General features: G+C 45.7%; 1 protein-coding gene across 12 annotated transcripts in view; it reads right to left on the bottom strand.

The window, feature by feature from the left end:
- The window catches only part of mycbp2 (MYC binding protein 2), a 57,005-nt gene that overhangs the window by 27,454 nt on the left and 9,603 nt on the right, over window positions 1-19,948 (bottom strand). For 8 of the 12 annotated variants that reach the window (XM_070975918.1, XM_070975917.1, XM_070975916.1 and 5 more), the window contains exons 4-38: window positions 19,243-19,396; window positions 18,834-19,030; window positions 17,380-17,622; window positions 16,873-16,944; window positions 16,469-16,565; window positions 15,935-16,008; window positions 13,568-13,706; window positions 13,290-13,366; window positions 11,558-11,762; window positions 11,292-11,456; window positions 10,956-11,114; window positions 10,663-10,867; window positions 10,324-10,469; window positions 9,715-9,825; window positions 9,250-9,354; window positions 6,904-7,023; window positions 6,683-6,764; window positions 6,429-6,546; window positions 5,866-6,224; window positions 5,528-5,700; window positions 5,224-5,349; window positions 4,826-4,953; window positions 4,534-4,625; window positions 4,271-4,405; window positions 4,067-4,150; window positions 3,867-3,963; window positions 3,575-3,767; window positions 3,136-3,410; window positions 2,809-3,030; window positions 2,414-2,605; window positions 1,116-1,322; window positions 866-1,003; window positions 545-723; window positions 317-459; window positions 87-187 (exon numbers count right to left, since the gene is read on the bottom strand). In XM_070975918.1, coding sequence (XP_070832019.1) covers window positions 87-187; window positions 317-459; window positions 545-723; window positions 866-1,003; window positions 1,116-1,322; window positions 2,414-2,605; window positions 2,809-3,030; window positions 3,136-3,410; window positions 3,575-3,767; window positions 3,867-3,963; window positions 4,067-4,150; window positions 4,271-4,405; window positions 4,534-4,625; window positions 4,826-4,953; window positions 5,224-5,349; window positions 5,528-5,700; window positions 5,866-6,224; window positions 6,429-6,546; window positions 6,683-6,764; window positions 6,904-7,023; window positions 9,250-9,354; window positions 9,715-9,825; window positions 10,324-10,469; window positions 10,663-10,867; window positions 10,956-11,114; window positions 11,292-11,456; window positions 11,558-11,762; window positions 13,290-13,366; window positions 13,568-13,706; window positions 15,935-16,008; window positions 16,469-16,565; window positions 16,873-16,944; window positions 17,380-17,622; window positions 18,834-19,030; window positions 19,243-19,396 — 5,313 coding nt within the window. The remainder of the gene's footprint in view (window positions 1-86; window positions 188-316; window positions 460-544; window positions 724-865; window positions 1,004-1,115; window positions 1,323-2,413; window positions 2,606-2,808; window positions 3,031-3,135; window positions 3,411-3,574; window positions 3,768-3,866; window positions 3,964-4,066; window positions 4,151-4,270; window positions 4,406-4,533; window positions 4,626-4,825; window positions 4,954-5,223; window positions 5,350-5,527; window positions 5,701-5,865; window positions 6,225-6,428; window positions 6,547-6,682; window positions 6,765-6,903; window positions 7,024-9,249; window positions 9,355-9,714; window positions 9,826-10,323; window positions 10,470-10,662; window positions 10,868-10,955; window positions 11,115-11,291; window positions 11,457-11,557; window positions 11,763-13,289; window positions 13,367-13,567; window positions 13,707-15,934; window positions 16,009-16,468; window positions 16,566-16,872; window positions 16,945-17,379; window positions 17,623-18,833; window positions 19,031-19,242; window positions 19,397-19,948) is intronic. The other 4 variants (XM_070975919.1, XM_070975908.1, XM_070975913.1 and 1 more) reach the window with 3 other exon arrangements.

Below are 19,948 nucleotides of genomic sequence, written 5' to 3' on the forward strand. Positions count from 1 at the left end.
ATAAGCAAAGAGGAGGCATTTCAGCACAAGGAGAGACAACAAATAACTCAAGATGAAGGGTTTGCTATCCTGGTTTGACCTCTCACCTTGGGGACAGATGCAGCCACAGGGCCGATATAGGCCAGGATAAGGGGCAGGAGCATGGAGAATAGGCTGGAGGAACTTAGTAGCTCAGGAATATCATCCACTGGAAGCAATAAAGGACAAAGGTTAAACACATACCATCCAAATTTAATATAAGGGGCTCTATAGCAGCTACCAGTGCTTTTGTAATACAGGTACAAGTTTGTCATACTTATATCTTATCTTATCTTACCATCAACAGCGAAAGCTCTGTGAAGCAGGTCCTTTGCAGCTCTGACCACAGCACTGACCACAGACAGAGCTCTGCTACAGTTCTTGTCCTCCTCATTAGCTTTGCTCAGGAGCTGAGACTGGAGATCCCCGTCATACTCACTCCTTCAGCCACAAGAACAACTCAAGTCAGAAAAAAAAGAACAAATACTTCATAGACAGGACATTACAAACGTTCTTTTGTGTTTACCTGTAATAGAGAATCTGAGGGATCTGTCCTCTGGTCTGGTTGGTCCCATTGCTACTCAAGCTGCAGGTGCTGAAGGTGAAGGACACGCCATCAGAGCACTGCACTGTGGTCATACCTCCATCCCCATTAGCTGTCCGGCTGCCGTAGTTTCGCAATCGGACAGCATACTTCACACCCTCCTGCAACACAATAAGTTTATTAGTGGGACAATGCGCACTGTAACCAAAACCAGCAAACAAGTGTTAGAAAATAGTTACAGCATGTCCAAACATCTGTATCTCAGCAGAAAGTCATTGGCATGCATTATTTCTCTAGATGTACCTTGAGTGGCACAGCCTTGTCCAGGCGAATCTCAGAAATATCACTGGGAGAATCATCAGTACTGTAGGTGCCCTTCACCAGCTCTAGAGATGTCCATCTGTGGGAATGCGCTGAGTCTCCTGGGTGCTCTGTCTGTGCCTGAAGGGCGAGGGAACAAGGGTGCAAAAATAAATGGCTGGAAACAACTCTAGCGACACCGGAAGACACATAAAAACTAATACAATAAAAGCTAAAAATGATCATCACTTACATCATCTGCCAGCACCTCTAGTTCATACTCATGGATGCCCCCTCCTCCATAGACACAGACGCCCACCAGCACAACACCTGGCTTGTCCACCGTCAGACAGATGGCATCCGGAGAGCCATTGCCTGTGTTCCAGCTCCGGCCTTGGCTCGTTTTGGTGAACCGGTTGGGGGACGCTTTCACTGAATGCAGCGAGTTCAGTCCATCAACCTGAAAAGTAAGTACACGATAAGAGATGCAGCCAAACATCTCAAACTGATTGCATAACCACACAGAACTAACACATTTGAGGAGGAATCTGTCAAAGTTTTACAGCAAACAGTAAAACCATGTTCTATATCCTCGGCCTAATTATGTCAATATTGAGGATAAACATAAAACAGCATTTAATTTCATACAATGCTGCACATGTGATGGACGTCACGTAAATGTGAAGGTCAGAAAGTATTTTATTTTGAGACAAAAACAGAATATCTTTAAAAGAGACGCTGTCTGAAATAAACTGAAAGAAAAACATCTCGTGTTTGTGGTGTGTTAAGTAATACAAACTGTTACTATTTATGTCAGCCTGCTGACTACAGAGAGCAAGACACAACTGCAGAGGGACCCATCCAGGTGCTCTGGGGAGGAAGAGTTGTTTCCCTGACAACAGACTGGGGAGAAAAACAGTGGCGGCGAGGGCTGCCGTCTAGTGCTGGTTACCGTGGCAACGGGAGCTTTAAGTCCCGACTGCAGCACACGGGGGTACACGTGTGAACAGAGAGCGATGTTAATTAAATGAAGAGTGTGAAAGTATCTATTCCACCCACATAATGACTCAACATACCGTAAAAAAACAACAGCTAATTCCAATTCCACCTTTTCTGTTATTGTTTTTTGGCAACAGCAAAAACACCTTGTTCCACGCACAGGCAGTAACTATGAAAAGTCAGTTTGACAACAGTACGTGGCACGAGGAAGGAGGAAAGACAAAGAATGACCAGATCTAATCTGCAAATATAAAAAGAAAAAAATGATTCTGACAGAATTGGGAGCAGATTCGACTGTGATCCAATCTGTTGGAAAATTAACATGACAGAGGTAACAACATGACAACATCGATGCCCGGTACAGTCACGACAGAGGTGAGCAAAAAGACACTACAGATGGCAGCTGTGCTTAGGTTCTTAAAATAAAAAAGAATCAGGATTACGTGTCTGTTTAAAGGACAGGACGCTGGGTTTGGGAAAAGATGAGTCCTGTGGTCCCACATACATGCCTTCTGTGTGTTTGTGTGGATGTTTGAGCGTGAGTTCGGTTACCTCAGAGCCGAGGGCAGAGGCGGTGAGCTCAGAGACTATGGAGGCCAGCAGACCACAGGTGTTGGAGACCAGGTGTGGAGAGAACAGCTCCACCTCTTTCCTCAAACTCTTCCTCACCGGGAGAACCACGATCACCAGCATCTTCTCCAGTACCTCTCGGAAACTGGTCATGCCCATGAGGTTCTCCTCCGTCTATGGGGGTAAAAGACAGGAAAAAGTATGGTATTACTCTTGTTTTTTTAGGTATTTAGATGAGAATATGGCAATGATAAAATGCCAGTATGTTCTAGAACCATCAGATATTTCCTGGGTCACCAACCACACCCAGAGGCACCCATGCCCACCATTTTGGGGTGAGGAGACCTGATTTACAGTACATGACATGAAAAACTCACATGGCTTAGTTTCTCCATGTGAGCCACCAGCAGGGGGAAGCGGTGAGCGAGGGCAGAGTCATTCTCTGTGCTGACTTGTTTGACCAGCGAACGCAACAGCACTTCCCCATCGTAGGCGATGGGCAGGATGGATGTCAACTTGACCGAGGTGTTGCACAGGGCTGACATTACGGCCGCCAGCAGACGGCTGCTGGATGTTCGAAAGTTGGCTTCGGCAATGTCCTAAAAAAAACATGGACGACAAGAATCAATCTCTGAAATTTTCCAGGGCAAGATTGTTTAGGAAACTCATTCAGAAGTACAATGAGACGGTCTGCTGTTACTGACCTGGTCCAGGCAGTTGAGCAGGTCACAGAGGCAGGCCCACTGCAGAGCTGGGGTTGGGTAGAAAGAGTGGAAGCAGGCAGTGAAGGTGTTGTGGCACTCCTGCAGCACAGCCTCCAGCAGGGTTAAAGGCTGAGACAAGTAGCCCTGGGGGTCGTTGTCCAGCTTGGTCAGGCAGTTGTCCATGCCTTCTGACAGGATCTTCTTCAGCAGGCTGCGTGTCTTTCCCACGCATTCTGCCAGCTTGCTCGACTCCTCCACCACAGCTTTGGTGCTGGCTGGAAATCAAAGACAGAGAGAGAAAACAATGTGAGATCTTATGAGAGGCTGCACTCTAAATATGAGTTCAGTTTAATGTTTACTACTTTATATCAGAGAAGTATAAACAGGATGTAGAGCCATTGTATTGCCATGACTGAAGTTAACTTCTGTGTGCTCCTACCAGCGATGGGGAAGATCTCACAGATGTAGACCCTGAGCAGACGGAGGCAGCACGTGCCAACAAAGCGCAGTCTCTCAAGGTCCAGTAGGGTGGCTGTGTACTGGAAGCCCTTCAGGCCTCGCAGCTCCTCCACACCCAAAACCAGGGTGGTCCAGCTCCAGTGAAGGATACTCAGCAGAGACTCAAAACACTCCTACAGAAGGGCAGAGGAAGACAGTCACACAGTGCTGTGAAAAAATATACATATTGTGTCCAGCAGGTAGAAAGAAAGGAGAGGCCAAACAGTACTCACAACTGAGACTGTGCGAGCGAATGAGCGTTTAAGGATGTGGACCGGCTCACTGGTCTGCTGTTTCCCTTTCGATGCATTGCCATCATTTGAAGGAAGCCTAACGTTAAAATACGAGGAAGCAGTTAAAATTGTTACTTGACAAGCATACGAACAAAACAAGCGTGTGTCACTGTTCACAGAATGTAAAGAACTTTACTTGCCTGTAAAGCAGCTGTGGTATTTGACCCGCATTAACGTCCGTACCGTTGTTTGACTTCTTGGAGCTTTTAAACTGAAAGACCACACTAAAGGGGGAGAAAAAAGACAAATTAAAGGGCTGTGACCAATACTCAAAGTCAAACATTATATAAGGTGAAATGTGCTAGAATGATACATGAGGATTTGTAAATGTGGAATCCCTTTACCCATCATCAGTAGTAATGGTAGCCTGTCCATGGGAGCCACAGTCACTGCTCGGACCAGACACTCGGGCCCACGCCACATACCACCAGCCCAGCTGCAGCAGCACCGGCTCATCAAACATCATGGCATATTTCTCCCTAAAAATTAAAAAAGGATAGACCAACATGAATAACTATCAAAAATGGAGATCACATCATTACATAACCTCTTTAAAAGAAATCGTTTAGAGAAGCAAGGGCAAAAATAAGGAGTCCTTAAACTTTACCTGGCAGCACAGTCATAGGCCAGTACGTCAGTTTCAGCCAGCAGGTCACCGTCTGTCTCGTGGTCTCCCCCATCAGGTCCCAGCTCAAACAGCTGCAACAGGACCAGGTTTACATTTGAGAAACCAGTGTAGAGAATTTGCAGCAGAACAAGTTATGGATTAAGTGTCCATCTCGGCATAAAGCAAGTTAATTGTAGAATTGCAGCCATGAATTTTTAAAAAAGCCTGAAATGATTGAAATTGAATAAATGGCTAAAAAAAAAAACTAATCAAACATCTCAAGGCAGCTCACCTTGATCTTGGCAGTGTACTCCCCTCGTCCCCCGAACAGGCCCAGCCCACCCAGCAGGATGTCTGCATCAGCGCAGAAGCGGATGGCCTCCACAGAGTGGGCCGAGTAGCCCCAGCCACCACCGTGACCTGGAACATCAAACATGGGATCAACAAGGCTGCGCAAGGTACACAGAAGTTGTTTATCCATTTTTAACCACTTTGGTTGTTTGCTAAAGAGAAAGATAAACTGGTCTGAGCCGAATATTTAGGTTACACATATTCAGCAGCTTTGACTTAAAAGGTAAAATGTTCGCCTAGCTTGATATAATTACAAACCAAAACACATAAAAGCCAAATGCATCTCTCAGTAACTTCATACATCATTTACCATGTATCCCATACAAAGAACCCACTTACTCTCAAAGCGGTTCACCACACTGTAGTCCTCCTTGGAGTAGACCTTCATCACAGCCTGGGTTTCTTCCTCTGCACTGGCTACACCCATCTTAAGCTCTTGCATGGCTGCTAGTGTATCCAGGCACCCTGAGTGGATAACCCAGAATACTTTTAGAATAGTTTCTCTTTTTTGATTTGAAACACGTCTGCGCTGTCCATCCACTGGTGCTGCAGCACTCATGTACAGCACATGTTCACAAGACACTGAGACATTCATTCAAAATTAATACAGCCAAACACACTATGCTGAAGGGCTGAGGATTACCGAGGATGTGTAGGGCTCCATGAGAGCGAGTAGTGGTGGCATGTGATCCTGAGGGCAATGCAAGCTCTGGACTGAGGATGCTACAGCGAGCCTGTAGATCTGTAGCAGAGGGCATCCTGGCATCAGCTATTACTGCGTTGTAGCACAGCATCTCTCTTGAGATTGGCAGGAACCTAAAAGCCCAAAAAGGGGAGGGGAGATGACAAAATTTATCTATGTGGCATTTTAACTTAATCTTTAGTAGTAGTAGTAGTAGTAGTAGTAGTACATTATATGGTATACAGAGATTAGCCAAAGTTAATAGTTAGTTTATTGCTCTTTATAGTCCTTGGACTGACCTCCATATGACATCATACACTGGGTCCAGACACAGGCCGAATCCCTGCAGGTCCTCCTGCTCAGAGTCATTGAAGGTCCTGCAGCTTCCATCCATTTTGTTGATGAGCAAGCATTTAAATGGAGGTGGCTCAGACACTGAGGAGGGCACAAGGCCAATGATGTGTTTGCTGGCAAAGATCTCTGAAGTAGCTAGGACATGGGAGTTGATAAGAGCCTCATCGATCCGCAGGAACGTCTGGTCTCCGCTGGCACCGATCCAGGTAGCCTTTCGTCCATACTTGGCACCAATGTTGGGCATGGGAGATGGCTTGGCATTCCAGTAGGGCATGTCCAGGATGGGCCGACCGAGCTGCCCTTTCTGAATAACAAGGAGATATATATATTCACTCTCTAGAGCAATTTGTGGTCTACTGTGTCAAAACAGGTGTAAATCAATAGTCATTTAAAGTACTGCCATCATTACTAAAACATGACGTTTCAGATTTCAACAGGAATTCTGCACCCTCTTAAAAAAAAAAAAAAAGGCAGGTGACTACACATTCAGGGACAATGATTTTCTTACCGAGAAGCTGCCGAATGTAAACACCTGCCCATCCATGAGAAGAACCGCTGTGTGGTTACTGCCTGCTGTCACCTGGACACTGGGACCTGGAAGGGCCTGCACCAGAGTTGGAGAACCCCTAGCAGGTAGAAACGTCTAGTTCAGGTTGTGCATCCACACACTTGACATTTAGACTTATCTGTCCATTCTGTTATTTAACATGTAAACTACAATAATAGAATGTATTTTATTTTTCATGAACAGTCATGATGTACCTGGAGTTGACGTCTCCATGTCCGAGCTGCCCATGTTGGCCATAACCAAACGTGTAGACATCTCCATTCTCCATCAGCACCACTGAAAAGCAGAATTATTATCACTGTTATTTTCTAACTTTCTCTACTTCAAGATAAACCACTCTTGCTAGGCGGTTTTAAAAATGGTCTGAAAATAACACACCCTGGTGTCTGACCAGCTATGAGGGAACTTAACTTACCCGAGTGGTGAAAGCCACAGCTGACCTGCACAGCTCGCAGCTCGCAGTCAAATCTCACTGCCCCTGGGGGGTAGGTGGTGATTTTACTGGCGTCCTTCTCTCCGCGCTCACTGCTGCCATCTACGAGGCAAACACTCAAGTCAGATCATTGGAGTAGAAAACGGGGAAAGAGGGTGAGGTTTAGTGGCAATGTTAGACCGCAGAGGTGGATGTCTCTGCACAGTCCTGGAAAACGGAGCTGGAGGGAAAAGAGGATTCAAAAGAAAACCAGGGAGGAAGGGGAAAAGCATGCCGAAAGAGAACCGAGGGAACAACACCTCTATGACAGAAAGGCTTTTGGCAACCAGTCCCATTACAGGTGGACAGACTGTTTGTTTCGCAAATTATTTTACATCTGTCTGTGTTCAATACGGAAGAGGAAACCTGGTTTACCCTGAGCCCTGTGTAAGAGGTCACAGTTGTGGGTGTGAGTGGAAAAAGTTGGATAGACCCATGCATTACAGCAAACACAATGACTGCCGATACCTTTGTGGACCAGGAACCAGCTCATTGTGGTTTACCTCCGTAAGTGAGGCCAGCCAGATGAGATACCAGCTTGTTTCAATGCTTGAACTTCACAGAAAATGGCTCATGGCCCAAACATACATAAGGGAGGGTTGATTAAGCTGAAGAGACAGTTTAAGAAAGTTGAGCTCGAGTTGAGCTTGTGGACTCCAGTGAAAAAAAGAGGTGCTCTTAGGGACATCCAAAGCACACTTGGAGCATGTTGGGAGGCCACACACAGAAACATCAGTATTGTCAGTGGGGGAGTTTGGAGCGCCCTTTCGTCCTCATGAGAGTAAAACCATGAAGAGGGATGCTCAGGGGAGGTACCCCAATAACCTAGCCTTACAACTGTGTATCAGCCACGATGAATGGTTCCATAAAAGGAAAGTTTTTCAGCACACTGGAACAGCCTCAATTTCTTAAGTGACATTAAGGAGGAAACGACTGCTGCTCAGAAATAGAACGCAATGTGGCGTCACTATTTCCACAGAACAAGCTACTTATCCTTAACAATGACTTTCTAAAGGAAGGTTTTCAACGTATGCATGTTAAATGGATGTTTAGCATCAACAAGGGCACAATGCTAGCCCCCCAAAATCAGGCGAAGTCAGTGTCATCCACCGGCAGACCTGCAATTCCACTTCAACCTGCACCACCTATTGGCAGGAAAAGCAGCAGCAGCATCGACAGGCAGATGTAGAACTGCAGATGTGCACAAGCTACCGACAGAAATACCAGCTGTTTTTTATATTTGTGCGGGGAGCAACTGTTTAGACGTGTTTTACATTTTATGTTTTCCATTTTGTTGACTAAAATATATTTTGTTCTCAATACAGTTAATAGGACAGAGAGCTCAGAAGGCTACAGGTGTCATTGTGTGCCCTCCTTGTAGTGACTTTAGAAAGGAAAGTAAGATGGTTTGTTGTAACCACATTTTGTTTTTCCAAAGAAAAAACCCCTAGGGGGCTGAGATTCTGGGGACAAAACAAAACATGTAAACTACAAATATACGTTGACTGTGTTCTGTTGTTGGTGCTGAATCAGAAATGTGGGACTCAGTGAAACAATTTGCATATCAGTCGTTCACTGATTGAAGAGTCAGCTCCAGAATAAGAACACACAAGCTTAGTGTTCTGCCACGTTCATAGATGTTTGTGAGTGATTTCTAAGCCATTCCCATGAGATGCTGCACATTTAAAACATGTATTTTAAAACTAACAACCCCGCCTCCTTCCTTCAGTGTCATATTTGTCAGCTTGTCATTCATCTAAGCTTGCTCTCCCCAGTGCTCGCCGTTTCGTCTGCTTGTAATGCTGCAGTCGTACCCACAAAGTGACAAATCAGCTGCTATGGGAGTGATGGCAAATCCAGTTAGACAAGGACATTGATTTCTGTTTAGGTCTAAACAACAGCAGTGGGCAGAGCAGGCATCCTACTCGGAAAATCAGAACTGTTAAACCAGAAAATTAATTAGCATAACGGGCTTAATATCTGTTGTAGCTCAGTATTTTCCTATGTTAACATAATCAGCGCAACATAAAATCAATCAAATTCAAAAGGGAAACAGCCTGCTGGGATTGGTCTTTAACCAGGTCTAAAGGTTTCACAGTCATTTCCCCACTGTGAGTCACAGTGAGTCCTCTTTGCCAACAGGCTACACTGTTTGTTGCCATGAGACCAGGTGACGACGTAAGAGTCCTGACGTCAGAGAGTGAGAGAGGAGGTGGGCGGGACAGCCAGGTTTTGAGACGAGTCAAAGGGGTGTCTCTGCACCCGTTGAGTTAGTGAAGACCGTAGTACCTTTGTGCTTGTCCCGTTTATGCCTTAGTGCCTGAAGGGGTCTTATTCTGGCTAGGGCCTGCTCACGCTGGTTCATAAAAATGGGACCAGGAAAAACAAGGGGGCCTGGGGGAGAAAGAAACTTTCACATGCATGCAAAATGCTCACAAATGGGAAAGAACACATGATAATACTACACCACAACAATGCACACACGCTGAAAAATAATTAAGACACAAGCAAGGGGGAAGTCACCAAGGCACAACACCCAAGCTCACTCAGCACCTACTCAAAACTAAAAAAAAAAAAAGGGGTGGACAAACTGTTTGTAGCTTCACTCTATTCGCCACTCCCACCTTCTCGCTCGCCCTGAGCCTGCATTTGATTCTCTATCAAAGAAATCTTAACTTCATAAAGCAAAAAAAATGAAAAGAAAAATAAAAAACCCAAACCGCCCTTCCATAATCCTGTTTCGCCTGATCATACCTCTGCCCTCCTCCAGCCTGTGGCGGCGGTTGATCCTCTGCCGTTTCTCCTCCTGACGAATCTGAATGTGCTCCTCAATGTTTACTCCTGGAGGGGGAGGGACAGGCACAGCTGAAAACACAAAAGGCCCCAGGTACAGGCAGCCCAGACAGGATGCAGGAGGAGGAGGAGGAGGAAAGACAGAGCAGAGCAGAACAAGACAAGACACACATCAATGAGTGATGGGGAGACATGATGGAGAAGCAATGACTCTGCACAACAAAGACAGAAGGGTGAGCGACGTGTGCGAAACACTGCTTCAAAGCAAATGCAACAGACAGTATGATATGTGGAGCATAAGCGATGTGCTGGCATAGCTCAGAGGGATATATAGCTTGCACACATCCCTGCTGAAGACTGAATACAATGTACTGCAAACTGAAAATGGAAAGATCACATCACATATGTATGTGCATGACAGCTTAACATGCATGTGATTTCATCAGGCTTCATGGCTTGAAGTGAAATGTCAACGATGTGAGCGGTGTCACAGGTAAGATGTAAATATTGTATGAATGACACAGCAAAACAGGCAGAACATGATGTCATGTAGGATGACAGCTGGCGTACCTAGCAGCAGGTCCAGAGGAATCATCTCCTTCACAGCATCAAAGATACCTCTCTGTCTGGCCTCTTGACCATCCAGCTCTCTGGCACAGGCCTTGCAACAGCCACACGCCGAGCAGCCAGACTCTCCAGACCCACAGCCACAGATGCTGGTTGGTGGACGAACAGACGGGAGCAAACGCAATTAGAAAAAAATGTATATTCCCATAGTTGAGATCATCCCCAGTCATCCCAGTCAGATGAGCATTTTGTGATTCCTGACAGTACTAACTGATAAACACAAGTGCCGTACAGACACTGCAATGACCACCTTCCCCTCTCCCAGGTTTTGCGTCCTCTTACCCTCCTGGTACTCTGTCTGGCCGTCCACTGCTGACACAGCTGGCACCGTAGCCAGTGCAGTCTCCACACACCGTGCACACCATACACTGGTCCAGCTTCCACTTGTGCATGCCTGGCTGGCACATCATGCTCTTCTCTTCCTTCTCTTCCAGCTCGTCCTCCAGGTCTTCATCCATGGCTGTGGCCATGCTCTCCACACCGAATGCTGAAATGAATGCACACACGGACAGGATGGAGCATAGTACAAGGACAATGTGCAGTATGTGGGTATATGTGTTTGTCTGTCTGCTCACTTTTCCCTGCTTGGCTCATGGATCCAGTGTCTCTGCCACACTGGCCCTTGTTATTCACGCCAAATGTCCACACTTCACCACTCTTGGTCAGAACACACGTATGGGCCTTACCCATGGCAACCTGAGTTACAAAGTGACCTTTCAGGTCTGTCACCTGGCCTATGGAGAGGAAAATAGTGATTATGATCAAAGTGAATAAGATGGCTTCCAAAAGAGATATATTTTTAGACAACTTAATGTTTATTCTTAAAAAGTCTTTCATCTGTCTTTATCCGCACCATGCAGACACTGACAAGAGGCTGAGGATATGAAACAGCCCTGTCCCAGTTAACTCACAGGTGCTGTCGCTGTAAATAGCATCTTTGCCAAACATGTAGAGCTCTCCATCCTTGGTGACAATGCTGCTGCTGCCATTGTTACACGCCGTGTACACCGCTGTCTTCGTCTCCAATTTGATCATCTTCTTGGGCTTGTACGGCTTGGGCTGTCTGCGGCTTTTAGCTGCAAAGGCACAAAAACAAAAATAGATATCACCTTCAGAACTTTAACCGAAAGCTGTGTGAATTGTTGAACTTATTGCAGATCGTTTGAAACTGTCTTACTGGACTCTCCATCCTCTCCCTTGCTGGCAGAGCCCGTAAAGAACACACTTCCGTCTTCGGCCACAAGCAGCGCGTGAGAGCCGTCATGGCCGACTGAGAACTGAGCGATCTTGGGGGACTTGGTAACAGGCAGTTCCACCCATTTACCTGCAGACGGGCCACCCTGCTTTATACCCAGGCTCTGGTACTTTCCTGTGTAGTAAATCTATGAGAGGAAGATGAGGGAAGGAGATCAAACAGAGTGAAAATGAAAGATCAGGAATAATGGTTTTTCATCTTTTCATAGTGGTCAGTTTTGAGGAGCCAAGGATCTACAGTGTGTCCATTTTGTGACAAAAGCTTATCTGAGGTGCTGCTGTAGTAGCCAACAACCCTGCTACAGTGTTCAACAGTGCTCTTAATGAGGACCCTCTGTTTTCTGGTGCTATTTTCAGCCTGAACACAGCCTTAGCCCATGTGTGTAGTACTTTACCCATTCAAACACGAGGGATGGTACACGCTCAAAGTCTGCTGCTGGAGGTGAGGGGATTTTTATAACTCCAATCATCTGACATTCACTCTGCAAATTACACAATCACAAACAGCACTGCATGCGGAGAGAATGGAAGTCTGCAAGCCATAAACAGACAACCTTTGAATCTTCTCCTAATATCACATGTCTGGCATAATTTCCAGCCCAAGTGATGAGTGAACTTTGTGCCAAGACCCAGGTCAGCTGCTCCTATTTTTACTCATCCAGCCGGCCTGGGTTGGGGTAATCTGCAGATAAAGTGTGCTGTGAGATTAGGCCTCTACACAGACACAAATGTGCAACAGGCAACTGCTCAGGACTACTATCTGCAAAAGAAGCACAGTGCACCACACCTACAGTGCAGACACACACCCAGCCACACCTTCCACGCACCCAAACAAACAACATAGTTAGCATTCTCTTCTTACTAACACAGTCGGCATAAAAATGTGAACTATCTTTCTCAACAAAGCACTGCTTCACTACAGTGATCAGCCGTACTTTGTTCAATCATGAAGACCCTGCAGCCTAAGAGTGACTGAACCAATTCCTCTGCACTGTTTACCCTCATTCAAATGTGTTAATAGGTATATCCAAGTTTGTGTTTCTACTCTTATATGAGTGCAGTTACATGCTGTAAGCCCTTATGTGTTTTCCTGAAAGTGGACATTACAGTATAGGCCAGAGCCACTGCTTAGCTGGGTGAAATACTCTAATCACTTCCAGTTAGTTAAGCACGGACGTCACTTTATAAGCTCAGGGTGCATATAACCACTAACAAGAGTTACGTCCAGAGCACAAAAAACAGTGCAAAGACCATGAGACATCCAAGTACAGCTCCCTCATTCTGGATTATTTAAAGACAGTTTAGCTTAGAGGGCCACTGAATATTTCCAAAACAAGCAGACATGTCTTATTTTTGTGCTTTAGTACAGCCTGATCCTAGGAAAATCTGACTATAGCTAACTGCACACAGCTGTTATGAACTAAGGGAGTGTTAATTTTGTACAATGGGATTCATGTGGCCAGTGTAAGATATAAGGAAGAAAGTGCAATGAAGCACAATTAATTTAGAGCTTATTCTCCCAGGTTCGACCTCTAAAGTGCCTGGCCTGTCATTAGCAAGACAAAAGCTGTTAGAGCACGGCGGCTGAAACGGTTCCAACTTTCATTTTTCTCAAACATTGTAGGCACACCACCAAAGAATATGTTCCCTCTCACCTTTCCCGAGGCAGTTTTCATCAGAGCAAACTCCCTGCCTGCTCCGAGCAATGCTGCCTCTTCATCAAAGCCAGTGCCTGAGAGAACAACATACTATTTAGAGACAAATACACAGAGAGACAAGGTTTGGAAGTATGCTTCCTCTTTATTCCTTTGAACACCTTCTGACACATTTGCAAACCTGTCCACAGACATGCATACGTACAGTATGAAACAAGTGTATGTATGCATGTGAAAATCACTACCCACAGCTCATACTGATATTGTGTATCACTTACTGATGATGTGCAGATCCTTCTCGAGGTCAAAGAGAGAGATGCCGCAGGCGTGCAGACATTTCCTTGCCAGCTTGAGCTGCAGTTCCTGCTGCAGGGCCGGGTCTGAACTCATAGTATAGATCCGCACCACAAAACCATCCTGCAGGAATCAGGGCCAACAGGAGGGAAAGCAGTTTAGTTTGATGACTCAACATTGCTACAGCATGCTGTTTAGAGTCCATCTAACAACGCTGAGACGCAAGAAATCCCAGATTTAATGAGAATGTATCCCCACTCCACCTGACTGAATGTGATCATCAAAATGAAATAAGCTCTTAAAGGAACAGTTCAACAGTTTCAGACATACATTTATTCACATTTTTTCTGAGAGTGAGAGGAGAAGATCACTCACATGTATCCACACTAGACACACACACACACACACACACACACACACACACACACACACACACACACACACACACACACACACACACACACACATATACACACACACACACACACACACACACACACACACACACACACACACACACACACACACACATATATAATGGACTTCTAAACATTTGGCTACGCATGTATGAGTCGCTGTAAATGCATGTGTCTGTTTTTGTACAGTGGGGAACGAGGTAAACCATTCCAACCACCCACATGCTCAAAGCTAATGTGCTGGATGCAGTTTGGATTAACGCATGGATTATAACCATATACAAAATCTGTGCAAACACTTTTTAATATTAGCAAATACAGCAACTTAAAAGCCCAGCCACGTCAGATAAAAGTCTATCCATTTAGCTTAACAACACCATGAGGTATGCGACATCCATCGACAGCTCGCACTCAACGCAGAGCACCGAGCACATAACCAATGATACAACTGCCAAAGATGTGGGTTAGTCAGACTACAGGGGATGTGGCTGAGAGGGACAATTTACAGGGAAGGAAGAGAGTAGAGAGAGACACACAACATGAAATAATTGGGAGACAACAGGGACACAAAAAGGGATGAAGGGTAGCATGGGGATGATCTGGTTTCCACTGTGTGGTAATGATGACAGACTCGTCTATTGTGCTTTTGATCCCTGCAAGGCACTTGTGTCACTCAATTCAATAAATAAGCCCCTCTGTTCCCCCCACCTCCATGACTTTTCTTCGCTACATGTTACCTTCTTCCTCTGACTTTCCCCTTGACTGTCTATTGTTCACCCACATCATCTTCTTCACAGCATCTGAAACGCCCTCACTGTGTGCCTCAGGTGGTTCACCTCAACTGTTAAGTGGTTTGTGCAGTGGTTGCATTTGCTGGCTGCTCACTAAAAATGCATGCAGCTTCTGAGGACTCCCCACACACACACACACACACACACACACACACACACACACACACACACACACACACACACACACACACACACACACACACACACACACACACACACACACACACACACACACACACACACTATGCTTGATTAGCCTAGAAACTGCTATCCTGGAGGAAGGCTAGCTGCAATGGCAGCTATATGAATTGCACATCTCCCCCTCCCCCACTCACATTACAGAGTGCTTATGCAGATAACTGCTTGCGAGATTAAGCTCTCTGGAGAATATCAACATCTGGTGCCACTGCCCTCACTGCCACACCCACATACACACAACACACACGCATATAAACACAGACATAGCTACACCCCTTCTGTGGCACAGCTGATGATCAGCTGAGGGCCATTCAAAGTGAGACTAGGCCCTCTATGGCAGGGGAAGTGACAGATGCTTCACAGGGCAGTTCAAGAGGAACGACTACCCTCATTTTAACTCATAAAAGATTTGGGTTTCATGAGCGGAACAACACAGATCGAAAGAGAACTTACTCAGTTGCACTAGATAAAAAAAAGGTAAGAAATGAGGAGCAGGAAATGGTTTGATTGCCCTTGTGTGTGTATAAATGATTGATGACAAGGGGGATGACCACACACATCCAAAAAAGCTCACTGACTAACACCTCTCTGAGACTGAAAGTGACTCTATCGGCCCATAACTTAACCGCTGCAATGTAGCTCAGGATGACCAAGCCAATGATTGTTCTTGAGTGCCCGTGGGGAGTTTAACAGCACCGCAATCTTATGAGACTATAAATGCACATAAAGGCATAATAAACTTTAGCCTCTCCACCACGTTTCCAGCAGACATAGGCAGTTTTTTTTCTGGCTTCGATTAGACTTGTAGGGGACCTCCTGAAAAACGTTGAGGATTTCCCTCACTGATACAGACTCACTTTTAAACTTCACTTTAAAAGCGCTCAGGAGAGATGACGCATGTTACAGTCACGGTGATGAGGAGCTTTAGTAGGAACATTAAACTTACATCTTTACAGGCTGCAATCTGATTGATGTACTCTCCATCCGTGAAGATGATGTTCTGTCCGTCTGAATGTTGACCTGCAAAGAAAAGCAAAGCGATGGTGAATATCCCCGAATTTTGATGACTTAACTCCATCCATCCATCCATTTTCTATGCCGCTTATCCCTTTCGGGGTTGCGGGGGGGGCGGAGCCTATCTCGGCTGTCAACGGACGGGAGGCGGGGTACACCCTGGACAGGTCGCCAGCCGATCGCAGGGCACAAACACACATCATTCACACTCACACTCGCACCTAGGGGCAATGTAGAGTCACCAATCAACCTAATGAGCATGTTTTTGGTCTGTGGGAGGAAGCCGGAGTGCCCGGAGAGAACCCACGCATGCACGGGAAGAACATGCAAACTTCACACAGAAAGGCCTGACCCGGCGACCTTCTTGCTGTGAGGCACGCACACTACCTGCTGCGCCACAGTGCAGCCCATGACTTAACTCCTGTAAGGTATTTCTGAATCTGTTTTTTTTTTTTTTTCATTGCACCTGGCATGATGACAGTCCCCTCATGCTCCAGAGTCTCAGGGTTGATCTTGATGGCCGACATAGTGTGGTTACTTGTGTCCCGATACAACAAGTACCCCTGAAAAGACAACAAAAACACTGCTGCTGATCTACAATCTGTAATGTAAACCTCAGAGCTGACTTAAAAATAGTGTTGCTAATGATAAAGATGACACTGGATTTAAACAACAGCCTGAGATGTCTCCCTGTCACACTGTCAGCAGTTTCAAATATGAAGTTCTCAGCTGTTAAGACTCAGGAGTCCAATACTAAAGTTGCCACCACTGAAAAGTAACCAACAGCGCTGAAGTCACGTGGAGGTCAACTCTCAGTTTAAATGTGACCTGAACATTTTACATACTCAAAGCTTCTTCAAAGCCACCTACCTGAGCAAAGCCCAGCCATGATCTCTTCTCCTTTCGATTCCTGATACGAGACGTGGAGTTGTACACATGGCCCTGCGGGGCATTGACAGCACATGAGCAGACCATCACAAACACTGACAATTTAGTGTTGGAACATGAAAAAACAGCAGATGACTACAAACAGAGGTCATTCATCCCTTTGAAGCAAGAGAGTTTTCTGTTTCAAAGCAGGATTATGGCTGTGTTTTAGCATGGTTCTCTACTGCTGACACAAAGCTACTGCTGCTAGCTGACAAGCTCCAACTGGGACAAACTCTATATGGTGCCTTTATGTTTCAATTTGATTTCGTCACATGATCCCGTGCACAACAGTCAATAAAGGCTTAAAAGCAATGTCTCATTTGGGTAGATAAAGAGCTGCTGCGAGCACTCAACTTTTTGCATACATCAGACACAGACATACATCTCAGCTGCCAGTTTATTAGGCAAACCTTGCAGACCCAGCATGCAGTTTCGAGTGCGACGTACCCTGACAGTGCCACTGTATCCAGACCCCACTTTGTAGAGGCCGTCCTTGCAGAGCAAGTAGAGGAAGGAGCCATCAGTCTGCAGAAGACAGCGCTCATCGTCGTCAATGGCCACCTCTTTCAGGACCCACTTGTTCATCAGGGCTGCGCGTTTGATGCCATTCCCAAACCAGTCCTGGATTTGAATCTTTCCCACCAGGACAGCCTGTACACTCCTCTGTAGTGCGTTCAGTATGGTGGGGACCTGGGGAGATTTAGGAAGACGAGGAGCTGAAAGATCGCAGGATGGCAAACCTCTATTGTGACATAAGGGAGTGTGTTTTCAGATGGAAACTGGCCACTGAGCTTTCTTCTCTGACTGAGGCTGTAGTTACTATCCTGTATTGTTTGCCTTACTCTCATTTTACCTGAATGCATTTTCACACAGACATTTCTCACATCATTTCCATGGCGGGTATAACACACACATGGCTGATCTCACCATTAACACACACACACAAGCACACACAGGGGCGTGTACAGACCATCAGCCCACCTGCCATTCTGATGATTCACAGTCCAGCCAATGCCTGAAAGATGAGCAACCAGAACAAACACACACATTCACTCACACACTCACTCACTCACTCACACACTCACACACGCCTGCATCTATAGGGGATAAATGTGTGAGGCTATAAAATCCCTCCGCAGTCCTGGTCAAGTGTAGGAATCCATTTGTAGGTAAAGGCGAACCATTTGTGGTCGCAAAGCCTACATGAAAGCATGTACTGCGCAAGTCACAGTTTCAGTTTTTAAAGAGGAAGCAATTAAAAAAAGACAGAAGGAGTGGAGAGAGAGGACACGCTAGAGATCTAGAGATCGAAGCAAACAGAAGACCAGCTAATTGGCATAAGAATGCAGGAAGGGTAATGTAATCAAACAGCGGCCTGACATTTTCCAAAACTCAATTTGTGCAGTCCAGACACTCCAGAGTCTCTCTGCTCAGAGCGAATGTATGGAGGAGCCAGAGGGTATTTTTCCCCTCTAAAATGAACTTTGGTGATTGAAACATTTTTACTAATCTGAAGGAAAAGCTTGGATAATAGACAGTCACATATTTCTTGAAGGAGGCGGTTTAGACGACATGGCAAGTCAAATTGTGTATATAAGAACAACGTCAATACAGCTTGTGCTTCACTGAATACAAACAGCGGGGTCACCTGGAATTCCTCTTGTGAGATAAAGACGTTTGTTCAGTGTAACAGTGGTGTGAACAGGTGGTCAGTACAAAGGTAAGATCTGATTATCTGTAGTTACTCGTGCCAGGAGAGCCAAGCATAACAAAACAAGCCGAGTGCCAAGCGGAGTTTGGACTGACTGACTCATATTTAACTTAGTCCAAGAGATGCAATATTTAACATGAAGAACGTAATCAGTTCACCAAATGCAGCCAAATTTAAATTGATTAATTACCTGTATCGTCTGGCAGGCGTGGCTGCCGTTGTTGGTGAGGATGGCAGAGACAGCCTGCAGGATTTTGCCGGTGTCACCCCAGGCCACGACCAGACTGAAGAGGCAGGCGCAGGACAGAGCAGTGATGGCCTGTCCTGTCGGGTCATTGGGTCCTGTGCTCCGGACCGTGGTCTCCAACAATAACTGGAAAAGAGACTCTGAGCACACATAGAAGCAGAGGTAAGGTTAGACATTTGTAAAGAGGATAAAAAAGTATCTGAAACAAATTCCAATATAATGCAGTCTGATACAAACAAGCATCTAATTACAGCCTCAAAATGATCATTAGGTTGCAAGAACATATTTTTGAAGATGGACTGTGTTCACATGCACCAAATAAACTCTTATGTGTGCGCCTTTTCATCCTTACCCAGCACATCAGGAGGCTCAGTCTGAAAGCCCTCGGGCTGTTGTCCCTGCAGCATGTCCAACAAGGCCTGCAGGCTACGCAGGCACAGCGAGGGGTGAGAGAACCGAGTCTCCTTAATCAGCTCAAATACCCCACACAGGCCAATGCCGATGATCTGCACACACACAGAAAGACACGTTTCTACGAGCAAATGGACATCATGCTGTCACACTGTGGTCCAAGTCGAGCTCGGTAAGCTGTGATTACCACATTGCACCGCAAATGACAAACTGACATTGTGCACAGAAGCAGTTTTAAAAACAAAAACCCCTTTCTGTCCACTCTTTCGGCTTGTAGTACTCTGACCGAAAAACAACTGATATACAGATTCTTGGAGTGGATGTTTTCTTTAAATAGCAAGGCCTCATCAAACAACCTACATTTAGCTTGGGGGGGCTGCAGTATGTACAGTTACTCCCGCTTCAGCATCCACTATTAACATTTTGAATAATGACAGACCCGCTGGAGTGCACGGGGAAGGGAGACAGGCAGAGGAGTTTGGCCTAGAAAAGGATGTCGTTCTCTCTCTCAGTATGGCTCGTTAGTGAGTCAAATAATGCTTTAATGTTCCTTCCTGTCTCAGCGAAGAACTTGTTTTGGAACAGTGAAATGAAAGCTCAGCATCAGTGTATAACCAATGACAACAGCACAACAGAAGAGACAAACA

This window comes from Chaetodon trifascialis, chromosome 12 (genome assembly GCF_039877785.1).
Source record: "Chaetodon trifascialis isolate fChaTrf1 chromosome 12, fChaTrf1.hap1, whole genome shotgun sequence".
NCBI lineage: Eukaryota > Metazoa > Chordata > Actinopteri > Chaetodontiformes > Chaetodontidae > Chaetodon > Chaetodon trifascialis.